The sequence below is a fragment of the Chroicocephalus ridibundus genome, chromosome Z, assembly GCF_963924245.1.
Source record: "Chroicocephalus ridibundus chromosome Z, bChrRid1.1, whole genome shotgun sequence".
Lineage (NCBI taxonomy): Eukaryota > Metazoa > Chordata > Aves > Charadriiformes > Laridae > Chroicocephalus > Chroicocephalus ridibundus.
Window position 1 is genome coordinate 62,718,163 of NC_086316.1, and position 22,487 is coordinate 62,740,649.

General features: G+C 38.4%; 1 protein-coding gene across 1 annotated transcript in view; it reads right to left on the reverse strand.

The window, feature by feature from the left end:
• Positions 1-22,487, reverse strand: part of MAST4 (microtubule associated serine/threonine kinase family member 4) — a 237,274-nt gene that overhangs the window by 209,322 nt on the left and 5,465 nt on the right. Inside the window, exon 2 of the mRNA XM_063319499.1 lies at positions 11,773-11,894. Coding sequence (XP_063175569.1) covers positions 11,773-11,823 — 51 coding nt within the window. The 5' untranslated portion in view covers positions 11,824-11,894. The remainder of the gene's footprint in view (positions 1-11,772; positions 11,895-22,487) is intronic.

Consider the following 22,487-nt stretch of genomic DNA (forward strand, 5'->3'; position numbering starts at 1 on the left):
TGCTGGCCTGACAACAAAATTGTGATCTCTTAGCAGTATTTCCCTATATCCCCCTTCTGTATTACAATCCTATCCCTGCACATTGAGCAAAGCACGTTGCTCCTTTTACATCTCTTGTATTTCAGAAGTAAAGACTTTCAGGCAATATACACTGCATGGATTGACAGAGTGCTATTCAATTTGTGTTCCCCTTCACCACATTACACCAAAACATGTTCAGATAAGCCAGGCTGGTTTCCTGTATATCCAAGAGAGCACTCCAGCTACTAGATCCAGCAGTGCATTAAAAGAGATTTTACTATTCTTCTGAGCCACTGTATATCACGCAGAATACACACCATGAGCAGGGAGAAATTCAAGATGCCTTAGTTCGCAAAATTCTAATTCTTTTCTTCTAGAGCTAATAAATTTACAGAAGTGGCAAGCCACAGGTCAGTCCAGGTGCACAATAATTTCTTACACATAAAGAAGTGTAGTTGACTGGTTGTTTCATTAAAAAAAATAAATATTGTCTTTCTGATTATATCTTAAGGTTTTTGAAAATAAACTGTTTTTTCATACTAAAGCACATCTACCTTGCCAATAGTCTCAATTATACATGTAAGCGCAGCCATGAGAAAAGGATGCACACTCCATGGAGGGCATTGGTACACACTGGGTTTTCATGCCACCTGCCGGACAAAATCCTACTTGCACCAACCCGTTTCTGGTTTAGCCATTCAGAAGGCTTAGAGAGGTAATAAATGTCATGAAAATATCAGAAGAAAAATAGTCGTTGCAGAAGTAAACAATAAGTAAAGAAGTAAGAAGTAAAGTAAGAAGTAAAAGTAAAGTAAGTAGTAACAAGTAAAGTAAGTAAAGTAAGAAGTAAAAAATAAGTTTAGTTCATAGAATAAACATTGAGTAAACAGTTTTCCTGGTGTTTCCAATGGAGTTGCCACTGGAAACACCAGGAAAACTTTGTTTACTCAATGTTTATTCTATGAACTAAACTTATTTTTTAAATAAGTTTTAAATATGTAATCAACCTCCCTTTCAATGACAGAATATATAGCAGAACATTGGTTACAACAGGTATTTCAACTTCAGTGATTTTTCCTTTTGCATCAAATATTGTGTTTCTATTGCAGCAAAAAGCACAGATGAATCACCAATCCAGGCAAGACAGCGAGCCCTCCGATTTTCCACCTTTTCCATAATTATACAATAGCATAAAAGAAATCTATTTATGAAAGCACAGGCACATCATGAGTGTAGTCTGCTTCTCTCTTCTTTTCAACAAGAACTGAGAAATTACATACATACCAAAATACACTTCCTTTTTAAAAAGTTGCTGAACTACTTGTCTCAGTATTTCCCCTAGGAATGCCAAACAACAAACATACTGGAGTTATGCCATTTTAAATCTGAAGTTTGCAGTTCCACATATCCAGCCATGTTTTCACAGAGCAAAGGAAAATAATCCTCTGAGTTGAGGCACTTTCTGAGAGTCAGCTCAACAGACTATGTTAGATTCTGTATATGGAAAAGGAAGCAAATTCTTAAAAAATTCTCATGGCAAAACAATAATAGCAATTCCATTCTGAATAATCCGTCCTAGATACTTAGAAGTTTGGTTCTCACATGAAAACAGTAATAGGCAAGCTGCCTTCTATCCACAATTATTAAACTTTGGAAGAGTTTAAATTCTTGTTTTATTTTTAAACCACTCTGAACAACGATGCATCTAGTCTCCTTTATCTTGATGCCCAGCTTTCCCGTTTAGAAGCGTTTAATCTCAACGCTTGCAATAATGCAGTATTTTCTCAATGAGATAACATAATGTACTTTCCCTTGAAGATGTATGATTCTTCTTAATGTGTTTTGGCTGTTCAGAAGGTAGTTCACCTTGCCAAAGTCTTGACTGCCCATGGCATTAGATCCATTACAAACGAGACAAACCACGGAAGTCTGGAATAAAAGGGAATGCTCTCCTACTGATCACTAGTTTTAATTTGCCCCATATTTTATAAGTAGCACACCAAAAAACAACACAGTTACAGGTTTCTGGAAAAGCAGCATCATGCTAGGGAAGTCTCTTCAGGATATGCTTTTACTGGCCACATAATTAATGAAATACACTGAGATCCAACTCCACTTTAGTTGTAAGTTAGTTTTCTTAGTTAACTTGAGCGTACTCTCTTTCCTCCCTTATCTACAGCAGGCAATCTTAAAATTCAACTTTTTTTCTTGCTACCAACTTCCATCCTTTTTCAAATAGATAACCTAACACAGAGAATCAGGAACCCCTAATCAGCCAAGTATATATTATTATCAAGTTTTTCCGTGCATTACAAAGCCAATCATCATTTATGAATTTAACTGATCACATACTCAGTATCTTCCAGTGCACCACATAATTGCAGATACTCAGCAATGAACATCAAGTTAAACATATTCATGAGAGAGTGGTAGTTAACCAATCTCCTGCTGATTATTCCATCTTTTACTCAAGTGACATTGGGTCGACTTGAGCACTTATCTAGGTTTCTTAATCCTCACAACATGATGAAAGAAAATTCTTACTAGATGCAATGATCTTACTGTACTATTGCTTTACTAAAAATATGATGGAACTGGATATAGACATATGCACCACAATAGGGCGTATTGTGACAACAGAAAAACACAAGTAGAATGTTTTCAAGCTTTAATGAGACAAAACCAGAGTTGATCCTAAAAATCATTAGTGAACTGTGACAGTGTACAGAAGAGTGGAACAAACATGGTGACTGCATCTCACCAGTGAAATCATAGAATCATAGAATCATAGAATTGTTGAGGTTGGAAGGGACCTTTAAGATCATCGAGTCCAACCTTTAGCCTACCCTGACAAGAGCCACTTCTAAACCATGTCCCTCAGTGCCCCATCCACCCTTTTTTTAAACACCTCCAGAGATGGTGAATCCACCACCTCCCTGGGCAGCCTATTCCAATGTTTAATAACCCTTTCAGTGAAAAAATGTCTCCTAATAATCCAATCTAAACCTCCCCTGATGTAACTTGAACCCGTTTCCCCTTGTCCTATCACTTGTCACCAGGGAGAAGAGGTCAGCCCCCATCTCTCTACAAAGTCCATCTCTCTACAACCTCCTTTCAGGTAGTTGTACAATCAGAACAATTTAAATCACTGTTACATCTACCCAAGGGAGGGCTTACCAGGAGTATTAACAGATAATGTAAGGTAAAAAAAAAAAAATCAAATCCTGCTTCCACAGGACAGAAGCACAGTTTACAGTAAGACATCTGATTCTACATGAATGTACAATAAAGTTGGACTAAAACCCAGAGATACGAAGATACCCAGCAGCACATGCCAAGGCCAAACTGTGGCAGTCAACCCACTTAAAGTTTTTAGTCAGTAAAACTGCATCTGCTTTTAAACCTAGAAACATAAGAGATTAGAGGTACTAGTGCATCATCCAACAAAAAAGTAGGTTCTGCAGTATGTTCTCAAGTCAAAAAACGCCTGCAGAAAAATCCTTGGTATATACCTTTGCATGTTTGGAACTAAGAAAAATGAAAGTGGAGGAACTTCCATTCCCACCAGAGAGATCAGGATAAACTACATTTTCTCACCCCGCTCCAGTGCCTGTAAGTTGGCAGTGTCATTCAACTCTGTTTGAGTCTCTTTGTTTTGAGAGCTACAGCCATCATCAGAACCACGGGAGTACTTCAGCTTGGGGGATGAGACTTACTGTTCCCACGCTGTCTGCTTCTATCCTCTGCTACAGTACAATCGCTTTGCAAGTACCATGAGAACATGCTGACGTACAGAGAAGAAAACAAAAATGTTACTTCATCCATTTAAAAATGTGTGTTTCTAGTTATCCCTTAATATAAGGATACTGCCCCATACCAAAGAAACAAGCAGAAAGAAACAGACCTCATCAGCTTCCAAGCAAAGTCCACCTTTTTAGGTGTTTAGAGTTTCAGTATTTGCACTTCTGTTAAATGAAAACTGCCACAGCAGAAATCAAGTTTTCTACAGTGATAATTACTCTCAAGCAGCATCGGGAAGAAAATTTCTCCAATGCTCAAGATTAAGTTTCTTGACAGTACATAGTTTCACTATTAAAGTTCAGATCAGTGGAGCAGTACCTTATCCTCCACAGCATTTTTTTTTAATTAATCATCTCATCCTAATTATGCATAGATATGAAATTCCTAAGACTATGAAGAACAGTGAGAGAGGCTGAAACTGCCCCATAAGACCTCCAAATAACACCCTAACCTACTGCTACCTACCTAGGGAACACGGGGACCACTCACTTTGAGGTTATCAACACCTCTTACTGTGCCTTCAGATCCTGAATTCAGACAGACGTGTAGACAATGATTTTCCCACACTTAGAACGGTATTCCCCCATGCCTACTTGTTCTCATTTATTTTAAAGTCAGAGCTGTGAGTGACATTCGTTCAAAATTTTATCACATACTTCCAAGAGTGGAAATCAGACCATTAACAGCAGATTTGTACATCAGCACACCCTCCCCAAGCAAAGAAGAACCCCCTTGCAACTTGTTATTAAATATTTTCTCATTAAATGTTAAAAACTGTAGATGAATCAGTGTTTGAATTAACATGTTAACTGACTAGGCAATGAAACCACAGCAGTCAGCTTTCTTCAGCTTTTTGTGATGGGGACCAGGACACAGCATTATAGCTAAATTTTCCTAAATCCATCCCTGTGACAGTCATTTTTCCTGTCTCTTCTCTTCCTGCTCTCCATGTCCTTTATTACCTCTTTAGCCCCTTCCCATTTCCCTCCCTATAAATCCTTTAAGGTGTTGCAGAAGCTCTTGATCTAAGGACAAAAAAGTCCACCACTATATTGCTGAGTCTTATTCCTTGTTAATCACAGATTGTAACAACAAGCTGAGAAAGCTTGTATTCCCAAAAAGGCATCTAAACTTCAAACACTATAAATGATTACACATCAGTTTCTTCTGGTTGTGTAATTCATTGCCAAACCACCATTACTCCCTTGTTTCTCATGTGGCTAATTTTACGTGCATGAAAGTTCACGGCCTCACTTTCGTAAGACTTTCCACTTTTTCCATTTTTTTCTTTTTAAGAGATACTGGCAACACAATTCCAGATGACATTTTAAGATAACCATCACTAACACCACATACAGAGAACTTAAATACCACAGCAGACAGGCAGAATAAGCTCTTATTCAGAGTTACTACTAACATAGTCAGAAGCTTCAGTTCAGGGGGTGAAGCACTACATTTAACCTACCTTACTGATCTCAAATGTGCGGATTCTGCTGACCAAATGAAAATCTGAAAGAATACGGTATGCTTATCTGACAACATAGGCTAAAGAAGACAATTTTAACAGCCCTGGCTTCTTCATTATCTGTAAGTAGAAACTGGTCCTAGTGAGCCTTTTCACTGTTCAGGGAAAGTCTAGAAAATACAAGCATGGTGTTCGTGTGCAAAATAAGGATGTATTGCTAGCTCCTACATCTGATCTCTATTTATACAACACAGAAGAGAATTATACTTACATTCAGCTCTAATAAACTGTGCAGAGTACTTCGAGTAACATCTCCTTTGAGTTCTAAAACATGGTCACATACATCCTGTCAGTCGGAAGCTAATCGAGGCTGACAGGAAGAGACCTACTTCACCACAAAGTGAGTATGTTTGGAAGATATGTTGGATATGCTTGCAAGACTTTTTAACCTAGGTCAGTCTTCTATGAGAGATTATTATTTTACCTACTCTTCTCACTATTCTTTAACTAATGATACTCTGCAGCACAAGATGCATTCTCAATTCTAAGAAATTGAAAGCTCTCTATGGGAGCAGAGTTAACCCCAGCCATCACCACTTCTATATTTCATCCACCAAGAGAGAGCAAAAAAAGCACCAGAATTAATAAAGCCATTAGTTTTAATCAGACAACTTTGGAAAGGAGTCAAACACCTAGAACTCTGTCAAGCAACTGAATCTACAAATGTGTTTTAAAGCCAAATGTGCAGTGATTACTTTAGAAATAATGATATAGACAAATAGAGATAGATCTATATTTGTGAAACAGAGCACCCAGTCATCAACTTCTGTCATCAGTTTGTCAGAAAGCATTGCAGTGTCGTGGCTCTGGACCAGGTCTACACTAGGCTTTTCTGTGTACAAATATTGAGTATAAAGGAGTGCTTATGAAGATGGATGTTCATTTCCCTCTCTCTACTACTAAATTAGAACTAAATACTGAATTAGAACTGCAATTAAGAATTTGTTAGAAGGCAAATACAGACAAAGAAATATGAATGCAAATACATATTCATGGATAAGGAGTTACTGAAATAAAATACACAAGGGAGAACTCTTTAGTCTTAAAAGCTAGAAGCAACTGAAGCACAGAAAACCTGCTACAATTACTCGGCAATTTTAGCATTTCATAAGAATAAATACTTTACATTTTAAAAAGATTCTCCGTGATTAGCGTTAGATGTTGAGCTGGTTTTAAGTCAAACAAGAACATGGCATTCAAATCTAAACAATGGGTTAGCATTCAAATGACTTCCTCAGTTCAGACTTGGTATTTCTGAAATCTAGCTAACTATTCGGGGGAAATTTTACAGATAGACCCAAGATTAGCTACTTAAGCAATTTCTATTACATCTTCTTCAAGCTTCTCACAAGTGCCATCCTTGTACATGCTCATTAACTTGCAGAGTATTAAATAGCTGCTCACAGACACAACCAACAGTCTTAAACATTGAAGACCTGAATTCCTGGACAGGAAGAGCTAACATTTAACGCAAGCCAAGTTTCAGATGCAGGTTCCTCCTGCTCTCTAATAAGTTTAAAAATAAATGCAGCTATGCCTGATACTCATTAGATAAAAATGAATACAGTCAATTAATGATTTGAAAAATTCCCTACATTCTGAAGTAAAACATTTAAATAAAGGCCTTTTTTAAAACTATGTGGTATGCCCAAGCAAAACTGATACTGTCATTCACTTATCTAACCAATTACTGTTTCTAAAGAATGTATTTTATTTGTTTGCAATCATTTATTATCTAAGCTATAATTTTGCAGCTTCTCAGGCAACAAATGGCTGTCTTGCATCTGGGGAATAAAACACACAAAAGGGTGTTGGTGTGCTGTTTGAATACATGCAATTACTGGTAGTTACATTCTAATTAGCATAATTAGTTTTGAAACAGTTCTCACAATAACTGTCAACATTATGTCAATTTATCTGAAGTTAATGGCATATTTAACAGACACAGTCATTTTCAGTATTATACCATTTAAAAGAAAGGAGGAGGCAAAGCCCTTTCTGAAGTAAAACTTGTTTTCATAGACAATGAACATTTTTTATTTTGTTTCCTTTCAGCAACCCATCTTATAAAACAGCACTTTCTAAAATTACCACCCTCCAGCTTCCATAAGACCATTCTTACAAATTAACACTGATAAAGTGGCAATAAAGAGCAAATATAAAAAAGTACAGATGCTTGCAAATTCAGTCTTACGTTGTTTTGGAGAAGGGAATGATATTTGGGGGGGGCGGGCAGCGTAGGCCAATCAAGAGGTAAATCTTGAAAAAACTAAAAAGGTAAATAGTAGGCTAAAAAGAAGCAAATGCTTCTAGTCATACCTAAAACACCCCTTCACTGCTTACTAGGAAAAGGCATAAGCCATTCATAAAGGCCAGTTTTACCCTTTTTCCAGTTTTGGCAAGTTACTAGGTACTACTCACAAGTAGTCAAAGATGTTCCATTATTAAACCAAGTAAAAATTCAGTCATTTCACTGACATCTTGCAAGCTTCCAAGAAGAAATAACATGCGTTTCAGAGTTTGCTTTACTTCATACCATGAATATTCATCTTCCACGACCGAAGGAACAGCCAACCTATGCTCAGTACTTGCCATAAAGCTGAAGTTACACAACTAGTCTTGACGGAATTTAAAAGCCAAGTGTATTACGACGGACATGTTTCATTTGAGGATCTTGTTTAGAGTATGTTTTTATTATGTGGAAATCTCAAAAAGCAAGCTGACATTCAGTAGTCATGAAATATCCTGTCTTAAGAAGTTCTCTGGACTGTAAGAAGTCTTTACTGTGTTTTGGTTTTTTTTAATTTATATAAAACAGATAAACAAGATTAAAAACCTTATGCCTCTTAAAGTAGGATATTACTTTATTAAAAACCACACACAAAAAAAGACACCACAAAGATCCAGAACAGGAGTTTGATATTAATCCATAGTGAAGATAAAGCAAATCTACCCAATTACCCAAATCTACCCAGGTTTTACCCAATTAATTCAGGTAAATTCTTTTCCTTTCATCACATTTATCATCACGTATCATAAAGGCACCTTATGTTCAGGTTTCTACTGTTTTTATTTATGCAGCTATACAGAAAAAGTTAAAAGTCAGGAACTTCACTCAATCCATGCCACTCATCTCAAACTGTCTGAGCAGTTACTTAACCATTTTATAGGCAGAAAGATAAAGTAAATGCTCAGTTTCAGACTCCTTACCATAATTTTAAGCATGTCAGCTTATTAGAATGAAATATTAACAAAAGTGGCTTTATTTAACTTTATTTTTAACTATTTGCCCAAAATTATGCTAGCAGTAATAAAAATGAACAAGTCAAAACAGTAAGTAGTAATGGCATTTGTAAACACTCGTAGAGTTGCACGGGGGCTGGGCGAGAATAGAATTACACCCAAACTTTGGATACTGAATGATGAAGAAACTCTAAGTTAACTCCCAAATCACTTCAGTGGAAACGCAGCCCTTTCAGGGGACCATCCATGTTACCCTGAAACAGAGGCCTGAAGTCAGCCAAGATGACGGGTCGGCCTATAGGGCAAGGAGAGTGAGATAAGTGAGATCTACCACAGTTTCTTTACACTCCCACAAAACTCAGCACTGAGACACACGCTCTGAATTGCCTTCCAGGAGCATGTGTTATGTTCCACTGACTATAGAGAGGAAGTGACTGACCAGGCCAACACTTGATCTGCGAGAACAGCTACACACCTCAGCTTCACGTTTCTGTTTAGTGTTGAAAACATACCGTATGATTTTCTTAATGCATCTAAGTCCACGTTAACACCCTCTGCTGACTCCCATCGTCTGCGTGACCACCACAGAACCTGTCATAGATAGCTCAACATGCTCCTGCCAGAAGTAGAAGAGTAACAAGACTATCACTTAGCTACCTCTGAATTAAGAGCCCCCAGCAAATCCAATACACTGCCCATTCATCTGAAAATCAGCCTTCCCCTTACACGTTTTTAGCCCACTTCCATGGTTCTATACAGAAACAGTATTTTTAAGTTATAACCCAACTGCCTATATTACAGGAGTGAATCATGCATAGCTATTGATCTCAATCTAAAGAAATACCTGCAGCCCATTTTTAATCAATACTGCGAAACTCACTTAAAAATCTATAATTTCCCACAGAAAGGATTTACATCTGACACGGTAAGTAATCTAGGGAAGTTTTTACAAATTATTGACAGAAAAAGGGAAAAGTAAGTCTTTTGTACCTCATATGCAATTCCACTAAACATTAGAATGTATCTTTGAGCTGCTCGCTTGTCGTTCTTGTCTGTACTGGCACTTAATCACTGCCCACAGTCAGGCCCACGTCAGCTGGGTATCAGCCCTAGCGAGAATGGTCAGTCCTAGCAGAGGAACTAATAACGGGGTAATATTTTTTTCAGGTGAGTGAGACACTACATTTAAAATCATTTCAACTTAGACTGAACAGCTACATGGAAATTCTTCATACAAATCTCTTCTACATAAGGTCAAACTCTCCTAAATATTATTAAAATTTCCCATTACTGGAATGTAACAATAGGCCTTCCAAAATCAACTCTGTCAAAGCATAGAACCAAGACAAAAAAAAAAAAAAAAAGAGAGAGGGAGTGATCCCTAACTTCACTTACAGTGAAGTATTTGTCAAAGGAGGCTTAAGAGCAGCTCTGCCTATGTGACAATGTAACATTAACCTCCTTAGGAGGCAAGTCTGATCTACAGTTCCAGATAAGAAATAAATACTTCTGAAGAACCTGCAACTCCATCCCGTGCACAATCTGCTCGGACCTGCGTAGAAGGCTCTCGTCTGCTTTTGCAGCAGCATGAAAGAAGCTGCAGCCAGGCACAGATAAAAGATGTGGAGAGACGTGAAGGAAAAAGTCTATGGCAGACATATATGCCAGAAAACTCGACAGCTGATGAGTGAAAGGCCCTTAAGGAAGCTTGGCTCACTGAATTTTTCATTAGTCTTGCTTTATGACCATTTAAAATACTTTGTGTCAAAATGATGCTAAATCTTCTTGTTCCTATAGTTTAAGCATTACACCAAAACAAAAGCACGATGTTGCTATTAGCATGACACGTCATAGTTGTGCAAACAGAATCAAATAGCAACACAGCACTTGTTAATTAGATCATTAGAAGAAATTATTTTAATTCCCAACTACAGAAAAGAAGGGAAAAAATGCACAGTTCTGATGCAATTTAAACTGATTTCTCACCATTCATCTACTTTCAACTATATATAACACAAACACTTCCTTCACAACAAACTATGTTTCTCCTAACAAACTAGACAACAAAAATGCATCGTTTGATACTTGGTTCTGTGGAAAATATTAGGGCTCAAAGCATAGAACTTCCAACAGAATGAAGTGCTTATAATAAGCATGGAGTTCAATAAACCACATCTGCCCCGAAGAGCCACCACCACTAACCAGAAACCATGATTACATTTATAAGTCCAGGTTTGTTGCACTTGAAGTTAAATACTATTTCAGATAGAGTCAAGGAGAAAACAGCTATCTACATACCAATATGATATGAAAAAGTGCCATAGTGGTATCTGTTCAGCATTTTCTGATCATAGCTTTCTTTAACCCAAACGTTATGTTAATTTAAAAAAAAAAAAAAAAAAAGGCAACTTTTCCCTAGAAAGTAAACATGGATCAGCAAAGTTTTAATAACCATCCAAAAGGCAGAAGCCGGGGACGGGGGGGGGGACGACGGAACATTAATAAAACTTGTCTGCTTTTTTATACAACATGAAATACATTCATTAAAGTAATTATTTGAAGAAAAGTATCGGCTAGCGCACAGGACCCTGCATTAAATTTCATCAGTTCTTAACATCTTAATATAGAGAAGCACAAAGCAGCATAATGGATGCTTGAAAACAAAAAGCTTAAAGTTCAAGGGTATGAGGCATCTTTTTCCCTTTGTCTTCCCGTATCCCTTTATCCAAAAGACTTAATCAAGCTCATGTGTCATACACCCATGTTTTCCTTAGGACGGAGTCCCGAAGAAAGTGGAAACAAAGACATTCATAGAAAAGAATGCTCAGGAGAAAGACAGTTGCCTTCTATTACCGTCTTAAAAAGCATGCCCTTTTTTTTTTTTTTAAGGAAAGAAACCATTTAAACACAAACAGCTATACTAATGCAACATTCGTCTCAGATTTTATGCACTATCCAGTAACCCAATTCAGAGTTACTGCTACCATAAGTGTTATTCAGCTGCACTTAACGTATTCAGTAATGTTGTATGCAGGAATGCATTAGGTACTTTAAAAATGCAGCTTAAGGAGGAGAGGTTCACCTGGAAATAAACTCTGGTCTGATCCCCATCCTCCCACCAATAGATATAGAGAAGCAATAATTTTTTTTGTACACTCCTAGCTTTGAAAAAAATTACTCACCAAACTAGCAGTAAGTGAAGGTGCTGACTGCCCAAGAGCTTGGTAGTGCATGCGAACCAGATTAGAGGTTTCTGCAGGTTGCCACAGCTGATGTCCAGTTGCATTGGGAAGCAGATACTTGCCTGTCAAGTTAAGAAAGAGTGTGTTAAAATATTAGATGTTGCAGATGAAGCAATGCAATGGACAGAAGTTAACGTAAGATAATGCTCTTACCATTCTAAAACATTTGTTTCTTTCACCGCAGCCCTGACCAGAGGGTATTCCATCAAAACGGAATTCCTACTATTCACTTGCTAGCCCTTCACATCAGCCTTCCACAAGCTACGCTACTCTCAGGCAAATTCATTTTTTCAATATTCTTATTACTGTACCTTTTTCCTACCTAGATACACAATTAATGCAACAACAGATGCAAACATCCAGAACAGTGGGTCTGAACCACAGAAACCCAAATTCTGAAGGCTAGCCAAAAAAAAAAAAAAAAAAGGTAAAAATAAAAATATGCCACTATCTGCCCCTTGAAGGAAGAAGGTTCTGAGTCCAAGGTACAAAGTGAGGATTACTGGAATAAGGCACTTACTATATGGTTAACAATTACACCACCCTGTCAGTGGGGAATACTCTGCTTCTATTCCAAAATTCCTTATAATCTACTTCATTTTCTTATAATCTACCTAACAGGAATCACTCAATTGCCAAGAAAGTATCCTTATGCAGCATCCCACGTAAGGGGAGATCCCCAAGGTGTGGGCCTCAGGTCCTCAGGGAGCAGTTGATACACCCCTCCAGTGGCTGCTGTGCTCCCCGACCAGCGGTGTCATTTTGCTGTGGCCAGCAAGCTCAGACCCACTGCAACAGAAGGTCAGACCCGCCAGTCAAAGCACCACCACTCAGTCTGGATCGTCTCCCCACAAGTACTAATTAGGCAGAATGCATCTCTGTCTCAGGAAGCCCCTGAGCTGCCCAACAGCAGCAGGAAGAATACTCAGGGATTTATATTAAGAGAACAAGCACGTAGAGCGACTGTTTCTTTTTGCTTACTTTCAGCCACTGTCAAGAAACAGGACAAGAGGTTATAAACTGCTCTTAGCAAATATGTCCACCTTAAGTTCTTAGTTATCTCCAAAAACTATGCAAAAGTGAGACAATCACACTACTAAAGCAACTGACTTCTCTTAGAAGACCAACAAGCTGATGCAATGCAACAATTCAAAAGATTTTTTTTTCCTAAATCAAATTTACATTCAAAACCACAATGCATTACCAAAACCATCTTCCAAACCACACATCCTAAACATTTGTTTCCTGAAATTACTAAATCCCACCTCATTAATCTTGTCAACTCAGAGAACTATGGAGTGGGTATGTGCGTGACCATTGACACAGGATTTAGAATCACAGAATCATGTTAGCCAGCTAGCCAGGGAAGGCTCAGATTTGCCAGAAAATCAAAGACCTCAGCTTCATAACCTTTTTAACAGCAGACTCACGGAGTTGCTGAGGTCTCTGGAAACTGTCTGTCTTGAGACCTAGACAGTTTCCAAGCAGCAGCACATGATACTCTTTTCAATGCTTCCCAATTAGTCTTCAAAATGTGCTATTGTTCTTTGTTACAGTGGTAAAGCAGAACCCATAGACATTTTTCACCCAATTTGCTAACAGCTTGCCCAAGACTGGAAGAAAAATGTACAACAAAGCTGTGGTTTCTTGCCCAATTACCCAGGATAACATTTTCCAGAACTGGAAAAACTGAATTAATTTCCCATCTGCTGTGTCTGCCTGTTTCTGTCAAATTCTGGTTACCTTTTTACACAGACTCCCACTATTCTCAACTAAAAGGATGCCATAAAAAGCTTAAGGCATTGATTGCAACGTCCACATCTTTGATACACCATTGATGTCAATCCTGGAATATGCCAGTGACATATGCAGTCAGTTACAGCTTATATTTATCCCCTCAAAAGATTAATTCCTTCTCATACAGGCAGGAAAAAGAGAATTTAAAAGTGAGTGGAAAAAAATAAGTTACACATACCTTGCATTTAAACAGGAATGTTTTATTTCTTTAATATTTTCCACATCAAAAGAGGTCTACACATTTTCTTTACTTGCTTTTTGACTCCACTCCCAAGAGTCAATGGTAAGATGAGGTTCTTGGGCTGAAAGCAGACATTTCCTAGTGCTGGGTCCCCAGTTACAAAAATCTCTCAGGCTAGAACGCAGACTACAAACACTGTAATGAAACTCCGCAAGAAAGCTCCTAACTTCCAGCAAAGTCAAGACAGTTTCAAACAAGACATCGTGTCACTGATAGTACACCAGTAAAATGCTTTGGCAACACCTATTTTGTCACGTAGACATACATTACACAAATCCCTCTTAGAAACTCTGTGTTGTCCCACTCTAGAAGCCACCAACAATTTGCAACTTGATCACTGTACCATACTCTTAGTGCACTTTATCTTCATAGGAATCAATACTTGAAAAGCAATAGTTTTCCTCTGATTGTTAGAACAAAGGAGAATGCAAGCAAGAAAGAGATCTGTTTTAATAAACCTTGTTCTAAAACTAGGGAAAAACATCACTCTTAATTGGTTAACCAATGCACTCTTACATTGGTTAACCAATGTACTTTCTAGTAGGGGTTTTGAAACTAGTCTCAAATTCCCTTGTCAGACACTAGACCTTTCCCAGGCTGCAGTAATGTTCATTTCAGGTGAATCTCACTGAGCTTCCCAAGGGGAAAAAAAAAAAAAAGTGGAAAGCAATCATTTGTATTTTGTCCACAATTTAATCTAGTTTTGTTTTAAGTTTTGATCCCAAGCCAAAAAGGTTTCCATAACAAGTCAATGAAATCCTGAAGGACAAATGCATATGAGAAATAAGTGCTATTATTAATGCTCATACTTACTTTTTGTTTTAAATGGGAGCCAGACCCAAAACATGGAGAGTTAAAATTGTGATTCCTGTTCATGTCAGCCACTCAGCAGAGCAGAGCACTCTGAACCTTACCATGTGCAGGGCTCTGCTGACACAGAACATCTCTAACAGCCACCTTTTTTCTTTGTCCTTTACAGGCATCTATATTTTACTCAGTTTTTATCTTGCTCAAACATCTGAAAGAGAGTCTAAGATATTTTGGTAGAGAGGCTAGAGGAGAGGCAATCCTACTCTTTATAACAACAAAATCTTGTACCAAGGTCTTCTTTCAACTGCAAGATTTTGCCTGACTGACAAGAAAGCAGAGTAGATTAACTTAGCATCAGAGCCAGTGTCTGCACTGTAAGAATTCACTTAATATCCCACTATTTCTTTTGCAAGATTAACCTCTAGAAATATTTAAAATAATGTTGGAGGGCCTGTAGGGTAGCTAATTAGGGGGTTGACACAATCAAAATTGCCCATGAAAACATGAGCATGTGTGATGCTGGAGTGATCTCTCCTCCCATCTTTACCCCAAACAGGAGCCTTGAGAGCACCACAGACTTCACAATGCACTGAAATTAAGGCCAGAGTAGCAGACTGTCTGGAACTCTAGTTCTTCTTCTCATAGTACATCGATAGATGCTTTTAAACACAGAAATGGCGTATAATAAATATGCTTTCTATAGAAGCAAAAATAGCCATGGCTTGTGCGAAAAGATGGTAACAGATAAATCTCTTATCCAAGAAAATAACACTAACCTTTATGCAGAAAGGCACTACCAGAAGATTAGCAGTTACCAACAAGAATGGCAACTCCAACAAAATACTTGGAAAACAACAACTGTACAACTGTACTTTAAATACTGTGCTTCTTAAAATAAGAAGAGTTGGGCATACTTTACAGGAATGCAGTGACGGTTTTTCATTTCCAAAAGCAAATGGAACATCCAGATCTTATAGAAAACAAATATTCTTCCAAAACTCAGTCCACTTTCTTTCCGGAATTAGGGTGCCACTGCACTAAAACATCACGCAATAAACAATTCCTGCCCACAATGAGCTAGTCATCAACTCTCCCTGGATTCCTCCATTTTAAAAAATAATTCAATCCCTTCAGACTACCCATTCCCCCTTTTCCTTGATGCTATACTAATTCTACCCTTTTTCCTGCTAGCTTCATTCGAAATTGTATGCATTTTCCCCCTTTTAAATTTTCTTTAATAGCCCCTTGAATTTACACATATCGACACTTTTCCATGCTGTTAAGTGATTTAAATATCAGTACTGCACATAAAACTTAAGCTGAAATGCATTATTGATTTTCACACTGCATTCATTTCTGCCTTCAAGCTTAATGCTCCAAGCAGCTGCTTTCCTTTTTGAGTGAACTGATTCATGGGGGTCAGAGAGGAAGACTTCACCCCAACTGCACCTCATCCCTTCCATCTTAATTCGGCATTTTGTCCCATACACAGCACATAAACACTCCCAGTGTCCAGGGTAATCTCCATCTAGCAACAGACCATTGCCACACTGGTTGTAATTTTCATATTACTTTCATCGGCTATTGATACAGATGAGTCACCTACTGACAGAGGTCCCCTGCTGCTCTCCTATTCAATCCCAAAATGGCCTTTGACTTCCTCCCATGCCTTCTGCAGAGGCTTTGCTGGTACCTCTGCCAACCTTCCTGTGCCTGAAATTATCAAGAGAGCCTAAAGTCACAACACTGTTTGTAACCAATGGCATCTCTTCCCACATCTGAGTGCGATCCCCGTTACCCCAGCACATTTATCAAAATGCATTTTGATGGAAGGTGACTTAAGTTGATTACGTAATGGTAATAACTTAGCATTATTTAATGGTATTATGTAATCGTTGGTGGACATAGGGAATATATCACTGGAGTTCAGTGTCATCTTGCCCTTGAACTTCCCTCTCATACATCTAGCTTCCTTTATAATGGATATTTGTAGAAAGCCCAAAGAGAATCTTTGTTACTTCTTACTTCTATTGCATCCACTGTGTGCATACTTGTTGTATGCCTTACTGTACAAGGCCAAAAGAGACCAAAAAACCACACACACTTCCTCAAAGATCAGTCATAGAAGGTGGGCTTTGCTTTATTCTAATTAGAAAAATCTTCCCTACTGTTGAAGTATTACTCTCCTTCCTCTCTCCTTCTCAAATCCATATCCCAATGGGATGGCTGAGAATTACTGAATGAGCTTAAATTTAATACCTATAAATATTCCATTTTCAGTTATTATTTAGAAATTACTTGCCTCAAATCTTCAGCAGTCTGATGCTTTAACAACTGCATATGATGGAGAAAACCTTTTCGCATCCAAATTAAGTTTTTGCCTTTACAAAAGTACTTAGGACAGTGTAGATTGCACTGCTGGAAAGTGTGTTTTGTAATTAGTCAAAATGCAAAGATAAATACAGAGCAAGCATCTTGAAAGTTTTTGATGGAAATAGTTTTTAAATGAAAATATTAATAGCAGTTCTCAATTACACAACTGTAAGTGGAAGACCAGCATGTACTTTGTTAAAATGGAAGCATCTGGATTTGGGCTGATGGTAACTATGGACAGTTAGTCCAAAGGAGAAGCTGTGCACATGATTACAGTGTACCACAGGCTGAACTGAAGCAAGCATCAATGTGTTTGCATTAGCTGCTGTGAAACAGCAGCCTTCAAAATAGCCTCTTGTCATCCTGACGTCATCAAGGCAAAGGCCAAGAAATACTTATCTGACAATTTTAATAAATCAATTATACATATTCGTGACGTAAGTACAAGATTATTTAAAAACAACCCAGAAGGCTAGAGTCTTCTCCCTCACTACTTTGAAATAAAAAAAAATAACTGATATTATCTCTAGAACTGACTTCTGTGGTCAAGTCAGATTCGCCAAGCATGGTTTCAAGTGGGCTGCTCGTTCTGCATCTCTCTTTGGGGAGCCTTATGATCATGAGCTACCTCAGAGCAAGAGGAACGAGCCATGGTCGAAGACAAAACTGGACCCTTCTGAGGATCGCTCTGGGTCACAGAAATGCACAGAATGGAAACACAGTTGGGTACTTCTCCCTCTTCCTAATACTTCTGCTTTTCTCCCAAAAAAACAGTTAATTGACAGGTCTCACTGCAAATGGAGGAAAGACTGAAGCCACCCCTCTGCCACCTCGGCTCCCCAGCAGCAGCCCCAGCACGTGGCAGAGCAGCCGCGGCCACACACGAACGGCCCAGGCAGCAGGGGCAGCAGGAACGGGAAACCAAAGCTGGGGGGCAACATACCGTCACCTCCGCTCCCTCCCACAGATATGTGAAGCCTCACTACAGCTTCAGAAACCTGCCAGGTGAAAGACGAAGAGCCTCCCACATTAGTATTTTACCATCAGGTTAGAGCACTCTTGCTTTACTGCTTCAAATTTAACTGCTGCAGACAGCCCAGCTGTAGGAAGAGATGTGGAGGCTGTAAATTTTAGGGTCTATTCTCACATCAGAAGGGGGAGGGGGGTGGAATTAAAGCCCATGATTCCCATTAGCAGTAATTGGAAAGTAAAAGAATTTTAGATAGATTTAACGCCATCATTAGGAAACTTTTCAATATTTTGCCTATTCTTTTACTGTAGCTGCATCAACAAACTTTAAATTTCAAATGACTGCCATCAGGCGAAAAAGTTACCATTTTATTCATGCCTCATTTATTGCCCACGACTTAAGAAAATTAGCACGTTTTGTACATGATTCAGCTGCACATGGTTGAATTTAATGGACAATGCCAATTTCCAGTCTCATGCAAGAGGTGAAATTTTTCTTTCAACAAATCTGTCCACTAAACATAACATTACTCAGTTAAGCCTATAATTTCAACTGACTCGATTATAATTTCTTTTGTTAATGTGCAAGAAGCCTTTGTAAAAAATCTTATTACACTTATTACAGATTTTTCACTTTTTGATGCCCTACGAAATCTCCTTAAAACGCTCTATCTTGGTTTCACTTTCTAAAATTAGATGAAGAAGTGGTATCTGGTCATGTATAAAATAAATGTGGCCCACTAAAGGCAAAACTTTGGGGTGCAATTATAGTATTAAAAAAAAGCCACAATAGATCTGTCTTAAAATTTCATGAATATTGGCAAAACTGGAACTGGAAAAGGACACATCCATTTTTGGACCAGAAACTAGTAGGATGCACGTTTAGATCTGTATCCAAAAAAAAGTGTGTGTGTGTGTGCGCATATATACGTATATATATAAACACAAATAATCAAGCCTACTTTAACTACAAAGGTATTCAGAATCAAGACTGTTTATAACTGAATTACCAAGAATAAGTCGTCACATGCAGTTAGCTTTCCTCCCAGCAATAAATATAATGTCCATGCTTGGAACAGATTTCTCTCACTGAAAAGACACTTAAAAGACAATACAGACTTTTGCTCACATGGAAGTTACTCAAAGTTCCTCTGCTAACAGATACTCACTGAAGTGACATTTATATTTTGACTATTTGCAATCTATTACTGAAATACTGGGACAGCAGTGAAATATTTGAAAGGCATTTGGGATCTCCAGCAATTCTCTCTAGTTTTATTTAGATTTAGGGGGTGAGGGCAGTGTTTGGGTTTTGGGGTTTTGTTTTCGTTTGGGCTTTGAGGTGTTTGCTTTTTAATTTCCCATACCAAAAATGTCTACTGCAATAGCAGTGTTATCCAGCTAGTGACACTGATATGTACATGATAAAAAAACCCTATAGCCTGAAGTTATCTTTTACTGTCTACTTCCCTGGCTCCCAACTCTACTGAAATACAACTCAGCAAAATAATTAGTTGGAGACATCTTATTTATCAGTGAGCTCAGAGATGGGCACATTCTGCTGCTTCCTTTTCTTTATCTTACCACCAGATAGAGCTTTTTTCCCATACTTCTAACAAACTTACAGACTGATGGTCCATTGTACAACACAACCCTCATACATTTATTCCTGCTTCTCTTTCACCCTTTTCCCCAGTTTAGACCTGTTCTCGAAAAATCTGAAGGGCCAGTTCTGAAGCTGTGATAATAGGTGAAAAGACAGAAATTTAAGGTTCAGACTGAATGCATGATGATACCAAAAGCACGTTAAATAAGTGATGATGAGGCAGTTGTATTGCTCCTTCTGATATAGTGAATTTTGCAAAAACAAGAATCCCGCACACCAAGAGCTCAGAGACAACCCTCATCTGTAACTCTAGATACTGTCAGACTTGCTACCAAGCTGTGCCTAGAATACATATGCTATAATTTTAAGAACTTCAGAAAATTCACCGTTCCTCAGTTCAACCACTACATGAGCAGCTACTTCAGCTAGCTGCCAATATTCTTGGCTCCCAACTCTCTACCATCTCAACATTTCGTTTTTTGCTACCTGCTTCATAGCAATTATGATAAGATACGAAACAAACATCTTCCATTGCACTACGAAGAAAACGCACAGCAACTCTATTACGAATGACAAGCACAGTGATACGTCAACATGCTACTTTCTCTACAGTCCCTACTATGACCCGTATTTTTGTCTCACATAGACTTTGTTACACCAAATAATTAAATAAATTATTTGTAAATATATGCTCACCATCATTTTTCAACTGGTGAATTTTCCTAATAGAAAAGCTTGCCCCTGTTTTCACTGGAAAACATCTATAAACTCTTCCATTCAAGCCTTCAACCTTCATTCTAACGATTAAGTATCGAAAGCACTTTTCAGTCTTCTCAAAAATTTCTCAAGCTGTATATTCAGCTTATGTTAAGGTATCCACCTTGAAGCAGGCAAGTACAATTTCCCTTCACAACATCCACTCCAGAGTGCCCACAGGTGAAGAAGGAAGACTGAAGTCTCCAGGAGTATGGACAACGTAGTTTTGATGTGCAATAGTAATTTATTTATAAATACACTGCAGAGACAGTTTTGCACTAATGAGCTCAGGTACCAGCAACAATAGGACTGCAGCCTCAGAGAGCTCACATTCAGGTCACCAGCTGATTAAACCCAAGCATTTGACTAAGTCCAGGCAAGTTTGTCCACGTGTGCTTCTACAGTTAGACTGCTACACATAGTTGATCCAGCTAATTCAACAGCTCTTGGGGTATTTCTTGAGGAGCTACAACTCAAACTTCGGAAATTTAATACGCATATTCATTTTCTCCACTTTTTTCTTGTTCCACTATGACAAATGACTCTTAACAACTTTCAAGCTGCTTTTATAAGCATCCCAAAGAAGGTTAAACTCTACTTCTCCATCCTTCAAAACAGGCAACTTGCAAATGTATTTGCTAATTAGGCACTCTACTGCTACAGTTTGCTTTGATCTCAACAACAATCAACTTCTCATGTTCTGATGATACAAGCACGATTAAGCAGCAATCGAGGAGTTAAAGGCAAAATAATGAGACAGGAGTGCAATATCTTCTGTTCTCGTCTCAGACTATTACATGATGCAGACTCCAGACATGTCAATGAATATGGAAATTATCTTGCTATGCGTACAGGGAAGTAAAAATCAAGTCAGCTATGCAGGCTGATTGAAGCCTTAAGTGATGAAGGTAACTGACAATGACAAATACAACCTAACGTCATTTCAACCACCAGCGCACTAAGAATCATTTTTACTTCATCTTAGAAGACAGCTTTATATTGCATGCTTTAAAAAAAAAAAAAAAAAAAAAGAAAAACACATTTTCTCAGGCATGTAATTATAGAATAGATTGCTTCTATCCCTTTGTACTAATTCTGGAAGAAGTTTCACATGTGGTAAGGTGCTTCAAGGAAGCTTTTGAGGAAGGCAGCAAAGAGACTCCAGGACATGCTCTGGGTAGGCAGTGCTACTGAATGAAGCGTGTTGTGCCTGCGCTCATGCACAGCCGGCTGTTGAACTTTCCCACCTTTTGTACTCAGGAACTGAGTGGTGGTGGCACCGGTGCTGGGCTGCCGCCCACCCTCCGCTGCTGTCGGGGACAGCCCTCAGGCAGCTGCAGCTGAAAAGACTTTCTAAACTGAGTACATTCAGTCCCATCATGCATCGCGAAGATGAAAGCAATTCTGAAACATACTTCCGCTCCAATATGCAAGGGTAAGAAAATGCAGGAAGTAAAATTTCCTACAAAAAGGCACGTCTGATAGAGCTTCGGTACTGGCAGGCATCCTCCCCCTGCATTGCACAACATCCCACTTCTGGAGCCAGAGACAGGCCAGAGCCCACTATATCCCTAGAGACAGCCATGAAATCACAGAGCTTTTTATGGAGTGGCACATACATAATTAAGTAATCCCATAATTGGAAGTTGGTAAGCAATTTTGGCATTGTACAGAGGAATTGGGAACAATTCCCCTTACTTACACCAACTGGCCATCGTTAATAAAAATAATCTTTTAAAATTGCTGCTAAAATGATCACACCACAGTTACGACAAGCAGTTGTACGGAATGCAAAGGTACCATTTCCAAAGAGGTTTCAAGGTACAAGTCATGCGATTTTACACCCAACTTTCCCCATCCACCAAGCTGTATCAAATATTTGACATTGTAAGGCCTAATGAGACAATCTGCATTTTCAACAATAGTAATGAAAAAAAAAAATTTATACAGCATAATGTTTCTGAAAACTCTGGATTTCTACCACTGCCAACTGCTTCCCTGTATGAACAGGCAAAACCTCCCCTTCAAAGTCCTGCCAGCACATGCTAACCCATGGATAAGAGAACAGCTTGTTCTTCATGGCCCATAAAGCTGTTGATCTTT